Source organism: Garra rufa, chromosome 18 (assembly GCF_049309525.1).
Source record: "Garra rufa chromosome 18, GarRuf1.0, whole genome shotgun sequence".
In the NCBI taxonomy this organism is placed as follows: domain Eukaryota; kingdom Metazoa; phylum Chordata; class Actinopteri; order Cypriniformes; family Cyprinidae; genus Garra; species Garra rufa.
In genome coordinates this window covers 967,887-980,390 of record NC_133378.1, presented here as the reverse complement: position 1 = coordinate 980,390, position 12,504 = coordinate 967,887, and the positions used below count along the sequence as shown (strand labels likewise).

Genomic DNA, 12,504 nt, shown 5'->3' with positions numbered 1-12,504 from the left:
TTTATTTATATATATATATATATATATTATATATATATTTATTTATATATATATATATATATATATTTATATATATATAAACATTATAAATAAATTAAACACACAAATGTTTTTTACTTTACAATTTTCATGTAATTTAATTAAAGTATATATTTATTACACTTTTAAAACAAAACTTTAAAAACTAAAATAAAGTAAAAACATAAATGCTTGATTGTATGTTTGCATGTATGTTTGTACGTTTAGTTTTTTTAACTTTATTTTTACTTTAGTATTCCATTGAAGTATACATTTATTACTTTTAAAACTACAATAAGTAAATAAAGTAAAATAATTTACATTTTATAACTAAATTTTTTTTATTATATAATATACTCATAAATCAGATTAGTGTCCCCCCCCCCTTTTTTTTTTACATTAATTGTATTTTGTTTATTGTAAAGCAGTCTTAGAGTTTGTAGAAAACATTCACGTGTAAAATGACAGTAAAGTAATTTCATTATCTCAGTCACACAATCTCTGATGTTTGCCGTCATTGACGTCAGCTATATTTGAACTAGATTCAACAGCAAGATCACCTCAGTCCCCATTCATTATCTTTGTTAGACCGTCCTTTCCCATATAATCTCTTTTGTTCCACGGAAGAATAAAAGTTATGTTTTGACTGACTAAGTGATGAGAAAGCCATTATATGATTTTTATTGACAAACCAAAGCCCTAATCAACTCTCTCCATCTCTCTCTCACCTCAGTTTCTTTCTCGCCTCTTAATCCACTAGAGCACTGTAAGACACAAGCTGCTTGTCAGCTGAGTCTCTCTCTCTCTCTCTCTCTCCCTCTCTTGTTTCTGCAACTCTTGGTCTCATCTCAACCCTCTGCCCATTCTCAACTCCTCTCATCCTCTTGCTTTCTTTCCTCCTCCCCTTCTCTCCTCCCTCTTTCTCTCTAACTCACTCCCTCACTCTCTCACTCACTCTCTCTCGCCGCGTGAGTGAGCAGAGGTTGTCTCAGAGTGAAAATGCCATCGTGTTCGCCGGACTGTTGCTTGTATCAGGCAGTAGAGGTAAGACTGACAGTAACTACTTTTTTTCCGAGAAAACAGTGCGCATCTTGCAGACGCCAGTGTGGAAACATTTCAAATGCAGTCACGCAGGTCATCTTTGTGCATAAAATGCACGCTATTGTTAACTTCTGTTTTGTAGTTTTTAAAAAGTGCATCTATAATAATAATAGTTGCAAATGTTTACTTTTGTGCACGAATGCGTATGTCTAGTGCATTTGCACATGCATTTAAATAAGTTCATGTTTTGTGTGCACGCTCACTTTTCTCTTCCTTTCTTTTTATCTGGGCCATTGGCTCTGGCGTTCACGTGAATTCTGCCTCTTAATGAAGTATATCCTCTTGTGCGTGCGTGTTCAAGTCAGTCATGCTAATGAGAGCCGGGCTCCATCTAAACACGATAAGAGTCCATGTGGATTGAACTGAGCAGCACATAAACAGAGATATGCATGGTTTACAACAACAAAAACTTAACTTTTTTTTTCCCTCAATAACTGAAAAGTTTGAGAAGTTGAGATGGTTCACGCAGGAGCATTACGAGGCTAAGTTGTCGAAACACGAGCTGTGTAATTATCCCGTCTGGGGCATTGTGCGAAAGTGTGTTTGTAATTGTTCGACAAATTAGACACATCGAGAACATCGCCTTGAGGTCATATTAAGCAACGTACGCATCTGTAATTGACATTCTGTGTGTGTGTCTTCAACAGATCATCAAGGTTTTCAGCGAGGATGGTGTGGGAAAAGTTGTGGAAGTCCCCGCCGACATGACGGCAAGGGATGTGTGTCAGTTCCTGGTCTACAAGAGCCACTGCCTGGATGACAACTGCTGGTCACTAGTGGAGCATCATTCCCTTCTTGGTCTGGGTAAGCCAACATATGCGTTCATTTTCTATGTCCATATGACTTGTGCGTGCAGCACACACCCAGTCTAAGAGGACATGCTGTTCTGTCCGGGGACACTGGGTTCCCAGTGCACTGCACTTCGTGTAACAGGAAATCACCTTTCAGCAAGTCCAGACTCAGAGTCTTATATAAACACGCATATTTGTTTTCCTATTAACACTTAAGCTCTCAAAAACGACTTTGTTCATCAATTTGTATGCGCAAACGCACTCGTCGAACGCCTACCCTGAAGGAAAGTAAAAATCATTCCGAGTGCAGATGCTTTTGAGGAGATGAGTGTGGAAAAGACAAGAACTAGTGCTTAATCTTGCAGGCAATCAATGAGGACACGTGTAGCTGCCTATTTCTCAGGCAGATTACAGATTAACCCTTGTCTAAATCATACTAAACAGATTTAACTCTGCCTGACCTTTAGAGATGCAGTCATCAACGTGTAGGGTGTTAAAAAGCTCTATTGAATTCGGGGGTTAACACAATCAGCTCTTGACTTTAATTTGTCCACTTTAAAGCCGTCAAGGAAAGTCGTGACTTTTGCATAGGCGCTGATTGTGCAAGATCACATGGTATGATGTCATAATATTTGACAGGGTGTGGTCTGTTTTGGTCAGCTGACATCTCTGGAGAGGCCGAGTATTATGTGGTGTAGTTGGATGTGTTCCCCTCATCGCTTCTGGAGACATTAGAGCATCAACGTTGTGGGAACCTTCGCGCAACATTGCTCTTACGTAAGCCATTAGCAGAGAGACTCTGCTGACTTTGCTGCCATCAGCCTTCGGTGCAATCAAGCTAAATACATGACCTCATCCCTCTGCAATGCCTCTCGCTTTCCCTCGCTTTCTCTTTCATACCCAGAGTCATGCTCTCTTTCTCTCTCTCTCTCTCTCTCTCTCTCTCTCTCTCTCTCTCTCTCTCTCTCTCTCTCTCTCTCTCTCTCTCTCTCTCTCTTTCCTTCTCTCGGAGGAGTGAATTAGAGGATGAGGGATCAGATACACAACAGATACATTAGATGGGGTTTGAGCCAGTGCTTTATTGTCTTTGACATGTGAGTGCTGCTATACTTAAGAAGCATAGACATTGCAGTGTACGGTTAATTTGGTTTGTTTTCTCATTATAGGGCATCACGTAGTGCTGGGTATTGAAAGATTTCATTTGACAGTTTTCAACATGTCTGATCCTGCTGTTTAACTGGTAGAGCATGCCGTTAACAACGCCAAGGTCATGGGTTTGATTCCCAGGGATCATGCATAGGGAAAAAAATGTATAGCTTGAATATTGCTGCTTTGTGATTTATGTAAGAACCTTTGAGTATAGAACATATTTTAATAGAATGTCCATTTTTAAATTATACTACACAACTTTATTCAGAAAATATACTAATGGACAATTTTTAAAAAGGTTTATCGCATAGTTTAGTTTAAAGTTAGCTGACAGTTTAAAGTTTTTGTCCCATAGTATGTTGAAAGACTTTCTTTATGATTGTTGTCATTGCTATTACTGTTGTTATTTTAGTTTATATTTTTTATATTTATATTTAAATATATTTTTTGAAAACCCATTTCCACCACGTAAGAAAAAATAGTCCCTGAAAAAGTCAAAATATGTCAAAATTGTGATTCTAAAACGAATTAACTTGGAACAGTTTAAAGGTTCACACCATTTTAATAAAGCATGCAGACCAGCAGTATATACCCTAGAATATGAATGCAATGCAGCACTAAGCGTTTATGATTATTGTCATTGCTATTATTGTTGTTGCTGTTATATTAGTCTATATTTTTAAATATTTATATTAATATATATTTTATGGAAGCCCATTTCCGCCTTAAAAAGTCAAAATATGACATACTTGAGTCATAATAATGAGACTTGACTTGCTAAATCGAAATTATGACTTTAAAAGTCATAATTAGGAGATTAAAAAAAATTCAATTATGACTTAAGTCATTATTTTGAGTTTTGTTTTATAATTATGACTTAAGTCATAATTATCAGATAAAAAGCTGAATTTATGACTTAAAATTTTTGAAATTATGACTTCTGAGGTCAAATTATGAGGTAAAAGTCTAAATTAAGACTGATTTAAGTCATATTACGAGATAAAAAGCCGAAATTATGACTTTAAAAAGTAGAAATTATGAGATAAAAAGTCAAAATTATGACTTACAAGTCAATATTGACTTAATGACTTTATAAACAGTCAAAATATGACATACTTGAGTCATAATTACCAGTTGAAATTACAACATACTTAATAGGGCTGGGTAAAAAAATATCGATTCTCCGATTTTAATCGATCTTCAGTTTTACGCAACGATATCGATTCGGAAAATCCCCGAATCGATTATTATGCGCGTGCTTCACGTAAGAGGATATGAATATTCACCTCTCGTCCTAAAGGTGTCACCATCAGCTGCTTTTTTTGCAGAAAAATCTGGTGATCAAAAATGATTAGGCTGTAGTTAAGAACTGTTACTGTCTTAATTTTTTTTTACAGTAATGTGCATTTTGCAGTTTGTTTACATGGTGTACAATGGATGCACATATTTATGACTTCTTGTTACAGTGTTCATTTAAAATAAAAGTTGTTTACAATAAACAACTGTGTGCACCTTTATTATTAAAGTAGATGTGCATTTCAGTAATAAACCTAAGTAGGAGAGTTTCAGTTACCAGCATTTATATCAAAATATGGATCCCATGTCTGCAAAACCAACATTTTAAATCAAATATTGATAGCTAATCGATATTGAATCGAATCGAAACCATAAAAATAAGAATCGAATCGAATCGCCGAATTGGTCACAATACCCAGCCCTAATACTTAAGTCATAATTATTAGGTAAAAAGCTGAAATTATGACTTAAAAAAATTTAATTATGACTTCTAAAGTCGAATTATGAGATAAAAGTCGAAATTATGATAAAAAAAATCTAAATTATGACTTCTAAAGTTGAATTATGAAATAAAAGTCGAAATTAAAACTGACTTAAGTCATAATTACGAGATAAAAAGTCGAAACTATGACTTTACAAATCGATATTGACTTAATGACTTTATAAACACATTGGTCACAGGACAGTGGTGTATTGTTAAACATGACATTCTAAAACAAATTAACTTGGCTTAAAACAATTTAAAGGACTAAGTTCACGCCATATTAAAAAAGCATATACCATTTACAGAGCAACAGAATATACCCCAGAATATGAACGCAACGCAGCGTTAAACGTTTATGATTATTGTCATTGCTGTTGTTGTTGTAGTTTATATATATTTTATATTTATGTTTAGATATATTTTATGGAAGCCCATTTCCACCATGTAAAAAAAATAAAATAAATCAAGCCTTAAGTCAAAATATGACATACTTAAGTCATAATTATGAGATTTGACTCACCAAGTCAAAATTATGACTGACTTAAATCATAATTACCAGATAAAAAGCCGAAATTGTGACTGAAAAATTTCAATTATGACTTCCAAAGTCGAATTCTGAGATAGAAGTCTATTCTTTATAACAGTTTTCTATAAAAGGAAATTGCTTAAATTGCTCGTTATGACTCAAGTCATAATTTTGATTTTTAAAGTCGTGATTACAATTTTTTTTATCTCATAATTACAACTTTTAAAGTCAAAATTTTGACTTAAGTCATTAATTTTTTGTCATATGTTCCATAATATTTCAATATTTATAGTATAATATATCATTTCTAGGTTTTTATTGCATGTTGACTTTTGTGTTTGTGTGTATCGCAAATCTTTTATTATAAGTATTTTTATAGATATATTATATTATTTGCATTCTATATAATACTTAAATATCTCGTTTTATGTGTATGTACAGATATGATATAGTGTCTACACATAATTTTTTGGAAGAAATTCTATTTGTATTAAATGCATGGTTTAAAGGTGCTTTTCTACATCCTTTATTTACTTTGGCTTAGTGGTTAGCAAAAAAAAAAAAAAAAAACCAAACAATGTCTGCTTGACAGACTTTTTAATATTCCCTAGCTTCAGAGGTCACAACACATCCCATATGCTCTGATGCAAAGTGTTTTGCAATTTTAAAGTGATCTTGTGAAAATACATTACAGCAGTAACAGCCACTTTGCCAGTAACTAACACCATTTTGATGTCATCTATGTTTTAAAACAGAGAGGTGTCTGGAAGATCATGAACTGGTTGTTCCTGTGCAGGCCTGCATGTCTCCAGAAAGCAAGTTTCTCTTCAGGAAGAATTACGCCAAGTACGAGTTCTTCAGAAACCCACTGGTGAGTTGTCACAGAGAACAACGGTCCCCCTTCAGCCCACCCATGTGTTTCCTTGCCTCTCAAGACCACCACTTCAAGCTTAAATCCTTTGAAATTAAAGTCTGATTATCCTCGAAAATCTTGCTAAGAACACTTGATTCATGACCTGCAAGCTATAAATCCCATAAATATGTAAATATCTCAAAAACCATCAAGTTCCCACATTCCTGTTTTTTTATACGCAAGGAAAACCTCCGTGTTAATCCATTTCCAGCCATTCAAGCACGTCTTGTACGTGTTCCACCTCACTAAGCAAGTAACCTGCTTTTTTCTTATAAGCCCCAGTACTCAACACCATTTAACTGATGGCATTTTGACAAGTACATTTGAACCTGTGTCGTATAAGCTTCTTACATTGTGAACACTCTGAAACATTTTATTCTGCTCTGTAAGCCACAGACTTTTTGTACACTTGGAAAAAATGTTCATGCAAAAGCTTAATCTTATTTGAGCCTGTGCTTTAGTACGGTATGTACAGTGTGTGGTCAGTGCTTGAGGCATCTTTTGGGCCGGTTAGTTCGAGTCTGTTTGACAGAGCACTTAACCTGGGGCCAGTTGCATAAACTTAGTCTCTATGTTAAGTGTCTTAAGAACTCGTTTGACCAGCTAGCAGATAACTAAGGGGTAATCAGTCTTATATTTTGGATCCAATTTAGACTAATCTAAGTTTTTATGTAACCAAATTTTCAAAAATTTGACCAGTCTTAAAGAAAAAAAATGAATGACTAACTTTTAAGTCTGTCTAAACCTTTTATGCAACTGGCCCCTGCTCTTGGTAATCCGTGGCTTTGGCAAATGCTTAGTGCAACTCACCTAAATTAGCTTTAGATGAGTTTCAGCTCATGTGTGTGCATGAATTTATGCATGTTTCTTGCCATGATCCTGTATCTCAACTGGTAAAGAGTCATGCCTCGATTTACTGGTTGTTAATAAAATTGAGTTGCTGATAAATGTGATCAGCTAATCTATTTATTATTCATATCTTTTTTTTTTTTTTTTTTTTTTTTACTCTTTTTGGTAAATATTGGTCACAGACACAAGGTTTACTTTCAATTTCACCAAGCCCGATTGCTCACTAAAATTTCAAGTGTTATTTTGTTGTAACTAATTGGTTATATCAACAGTGATATGCAAAAGTTTGGGAACCCCTTGCAGAATCTCTGAAAATGTGAATAATTTTAACAAAATAAGAGCGATCATACCAAATGCATGTTATTTTTTATTTAGTACTGTCCTGAGTACGATATTTTACCTAAAAGATGTTTACATATAGTCCAAAAGACAAAAAAATAGTTGAAATTATTTAAATAAACCCCTTCAAAAGTTTAGGAACCCTTGGATCTTAATGCTGTGTGTGGTTACCTGGATGATCTACCACTGTTTTTGTTTGGCGAGACGCGTTTTTGTAAGCCTGTTTTCACTGAAGCTTGAGTTTTATGTCAAAATAAAAGCTCTACTGCTGTTTCTGTCAAAATAAAAGCTTAAAAGTGCAGTATGAATTGCTGACAGCTAGCGGTTTAAGTGGGTAACGTTACTGCAGTCCAAATTCAAAACATCTCTTGTAATTTGTTTGGCTTCCTAAAACACCAGTGTGAATGCAATTTAGACTGAGACAGTATATCATAAATAAAGAGAGGGTTGAGTCCCCTTTAAAGTTCAGGTACAAGTCAGTTGACTTTTTTTTTTCTGACTTAAGTTTTCTTAGTTTGGGAATGCAATGGCCACCAGTTGCTGCAGATGATTACAGCATTTATTACAGCTTTATTTATTTATTTAAAAATTTTTTTACAATATATGGCGATTACTGTCATTGTTGTTTTTATTATTATTATTATTATTATTATTATTATTATTATTATTAAATTCTAATTTGTTTGGCTTCCTAAAACACCAGTGTAAAAGCAATTTAGACTGAGACATATCACAAATAGAAAAAGGGTTAAATCCCCTTTAAAGTTATGCAAGTAGAGGTCACTTTTTCTTCTGACTTAAGTTTTCTTAGTTAAGAACATGGGTAGGATCTATTAATTTTGAACTCTCAGAAAGTGCATTAGATAAGAATAACTTAACTTTAAAATGCGCACAATTTTCTATTATTTTTCTTTTTTTTAATATCGCAATTAATATTGTAATGTGGACTTCATATCGTTATTATAATCGTATTGTGAGATTTTGATATTGTTAATATCCAATCATATCGAGATTCTCACGTGACTTTACCCCATTCTTTCTCAATTACCCCCCACCAAACTCACCTATTCCGATAGGGTGCCTGTTAAAACTCAATGGGTTCAGTGGAAGCGGTTGTCAACATTGCTTTTGGACAATGTTTCTTAAGAAAAACCAGTGATTTATACTTTTTAATGGCATATTCTGTAATATTTGCATTGTTTTATTTTTGTACTATGAATATTTTTCTCAACCAATTTTTTGAGGAGGCCATGCCTCCCTTGCCTCCTCAGAGGAAACGCCCCTGATCAATCCTAGTTCATACACGTACTAGTTGTTCCATTACGTTTCTTGCGAACTACTGGCATATGTTCAGTGCAGACGGTCTTTTTTTACCTCTCGTCCTTTATCTTCCTCTCACAGAACTTCTTTCCGGAGCAGATGGTAGCGTGGTGTCAGGAAACGAATGGCTCTATCCCACAGTCACAGCTCTTACAGGTGAGGAAGACACGCAAATGGCTCTTTGACACAGCAAAATCTGGATTAGCCCACATTATGAACCTGTGCGTCACACTTGCATGACTGTTAGGAGCTGAATGAGCATTTTAGTGGATTCAAACAGCTTTTGAAATGCATCCTCATGTCTTGCGATAGCAAAGAGGCTGCGCTATTGAAGCAGGAAAGGCATCCAGGTTTGAAGAACTCGTTTTCCAGATGGTCCTCTGCTTTTTTCCCTCCCTCCTGCACAGAATTTCTTGAATTCCAGCAGCTGTCCAGAGATCCAGGGCTTCCTTTATATGAAAGAGACGGGCCGCAAGTCCTGGAAGAAGCTCTACATGTTCTTGCGCCGTTCTGGATTGTACTACTCTACTAAAGGAATGTCTAAGGCAAGCATCTCTTTTAATATAATATTAATTCAAGTCTTTAAATGTCACATGTATGTGTGAGCACAGCAGTGTTTTACTGAAATTCATAATCTAACTTAAACCTGGAAATAAAGTTTTCTGGTTTAGTTTTGATTTGAAGATGCTAAACACATTCTCGTCAATTGTTTTATAAGATTATTAAAATGTGTTTCTAAAAGGGTTTTACCTGGGATATTTTAATTTATTTGTAAAATTTCAAATAAATATTTTAAAATGTGTTATTGCAATGTTATAAGGAGCTTAATTGTAATTTTGGTCTGTCGGTCTGTCTTTGGGAGTTGTATTGTGATGAATTTTTAATTGGGTTTTAATTGTTTAGGAGCCAAGGCACTTGCAGTTACTGTCAGACTTGGATGAGAGCAATATTTTCACTGTGACGACGGGCAGAAAGATGCACAACGCGCCCACGGACTACCAATTCTGCATTAAGGTGAGCAGGATGATGGTCAGTAAATGAACAGAATCTTTGACATTGAGAAGGCATGGCTGGCACGATTTCAAAATCAATGATTTTCCCCTTTAAACATCTACCCATGCCTCACCTGGTACAGTGCATGCTAGTCCTTATTAACTTGAGTGCCTTGATTTGACAGTAGATATCTTGCTTGATTGACAGCCCAGTAAGGGCAGGACAGAACTGAAAGAGCTGAAGATGCTGTGTGCCGAGGACGAGCAGAGCCGAACGTGCTGGATGACTGCTTTCAGACTGCTTAAGGTATACAGTAAAAACAGAAAAATGATGACATATTATATACATATTATTACAATTGTTTTAAAATGTATTTTTTCCTGTGATGGTAACAATTTTCAGCAGTCATTACTTCAGTCTACAGTGTCATACAATCTGTCAGAAATCATGATATGCAAATTTGGTGCTCATTTTTCATTATTATTCTTATTTAAAATAGTTGCTTAATATTTCTATGGAAATCAAGATACATTTTTTTTCAGAATTCTCTGATTAAAAAAAGTTAATTTGTTTATTTGAAATAGAGTTTTTGTAACAATATAAATGTCTTTACTGTCAGTTTTGGACAATGTAGTGCATCCTAGCTGAATAAATGTATTATTCCTCACAAATTTATGTCAGCATGCACTAGATAAAAAAAAAAAAAAAGTTTAATTTTTTGTTGTTATTGTTTGTTAGGAATCTTATTATAAAATTATAAAACATTATTATTATTATTATTATTATTATTATTATTATTATTATTATTATGCTGCTTAATATTTTAATGGAAATCAAGATGGCTAAATAAATGTATTTTTTTGTTGTTGTTGTTGTTGTTGTTTGCTAGGAATCTTATTATAAAAGTGTATAAATGTATTATTATTATTATTATTATGCTGTTTAATATTTTTATGGAAATTAACATAATGTTTTCCCAGGATTCTCTAATTAATAACGAAGTTCATTTATTTGAAACAGATTTTTTTTTTTTTTTTTTTTGGTAACATTATAAATGTATTTACTGTCAGTTTTGGACAATTTTATGTATCCTGGCTTAATAAATGTATTATTCCTCACGATTTTATTTCAGAATCCATATATAATTTGTTGTTGTTGTTTGCTAGGAATCTTATTAAAGTATATAATTTATGTACTTTGAGTTTTGTCAGGATTCTCTAATTAATTAATTAATTAATTAATTTAATGCATCATGGCTAAATGTATTATTCCTCACAAGCTTTTTTCCGCACTATATATATATATATATATATATATATATATATATATATGTGTGTGTGTGTGTGTGTATATATATATATATATATATATATATATATATATAATTTATTTCTTTTTTCTATTGTTTTGTATTTAGTTACTACAGATTTGTGGTAAACAAGCTGTCTGTCAGATATGTGACTCAGGACCACAAAACCAGTCTTAAGTAGCACTGGTATGTTTGTAGCAGTAACCAAAAATACATTGTATGGGTCAAAATTATTGATTTTTCTTTTATTCCAAAAATCATTAGGATATTAAGTAAAGATCATGTTGCATGAATATATTTCATACATTTCCTACCGTAATATGCATTGCTAAGAACTTTATTTGCACAACTTCAAAGATGATTTTCTCAATATTTAGATTTTTTTTGCACCCTCAGATTCCAGATATTGAAATTGTTGTATCTCGACCAAATACTGTCCTAGATTGCTTATTTATTCAGCTTTCATGTGATGTATAAATCTCAGTTTCGACACTTATGACTGGTTTTGTGGTCCAGGGTCATCTCCCCACACACACCCTCTTGTCCATTCTTGTTAACTCAAACACACTCTTTTCTTCCTAGTTTGGAATTCTCCTATATCAGAACTACAAGAGTCCACACCAGAGAAAGACCGCCATATCAAACTTCACCACACCTGTGGTAAGAAACATTAATATATGTTACTCTGTGCTGACTCTGTAGTGCACTTGATGGGTTAAATGTGCTGTTTTCAGGCTTCCGTGAGTTCACCTAGTATTATATGCACCCCGTGTGCTCTTCAGGAACACTCTTGCTGAGAGTTCACTTAATCTGCTCATAACGGTATGAACAGCGTGCTAATGAAGCGTGCAGCTATAGATTCCTTTACACCGATTTGCATTGGGAACTTTCATGCAAGGGAAACATATGAACACAGTGGTTGCTGTAGGGATTCATTTAGAAGGTATTTAATAAGGCTTTAGTGGTTTAATTAGAGAGGTTTAATGCTGATCATAGCAGGTTGTAGGATTTGTGTCTTTATTATGCCTATTTTCCCGTGTAAATGAACACTTGTTAAGCAGTAAACAACTGATCAAGTGTAATTTTGTTTTTACTATAGCGAAGTGTGTCAGAGAATTCTCTGGTGGCCATGGATTTCTCAGGAAGGACGGGTCGTGTGATTGACAACCCTGTGGAGGCTCAGAGCGCTGCCATGGAAGAGGGACACACTTGGAGAGTGAGTAGTTCGATACATGTATACTCAAGTTTTTAAGGTCTTTATGTATTTATAATAATTTTAAAAATCTCTGTACAGAAACGGAGTCAGAGAATGAATGTTTTGGGAAGCCCCAGTCCTCTACATCCCTCGCCGTTAAGCTCAGGTGTGTGTGCTGCAGCATTTACTAAATGTTTAGTATTTTCAGCACTAGTTGATTT

At 34.2% G+C, this 12,504-nt stretch overlaps 1 protein-coding gene across 1 annotated transcript in view; it reads left to right on the top strand.

Moving 5' to 3' along the window:
* The window catches only part of grb10a (growth factor receptor-bound protein 10a), a 70,690-nt gene that overhangs the window by 52,316 nt on the left and 5,870 nt on the right, over positions 1-12,504 (top strand). The window contains exons 6-14 of the mRNA XM_073823383.1: positions 1,767-1,923; positions 6,121-6,236; positions 8,868-8,942; positions 9,194-9,331; positions 9,690-9,800; positions 9,987-10,085; positions 11,671-11,748; positions 12,188-12,304; positions 12,383-12,449. Coding sequence (XP_073679484.1) covers positions 1,767-1,923; positions 6,121-6,236; positions 8,868-8,942; positions 9,194-9,331; positions 9,690-9,800; positions 9,987-10,085; positions 11,671-11,748; positions 12,188-12,304; positions 12,383-12,449 — 958 coding nt within the window. The remainder of the gene's footprint in view (positions 1-1,766; positions 1,924-6,120; positions 6,237-8,867; positions 8,943-9,193; positions 9,332-9,689; positions 9,801-9,986; positions 10,086-11,670; positions 11,749-12,187; positions 12,305-12,382; positions 12,450-12,504) is intronic.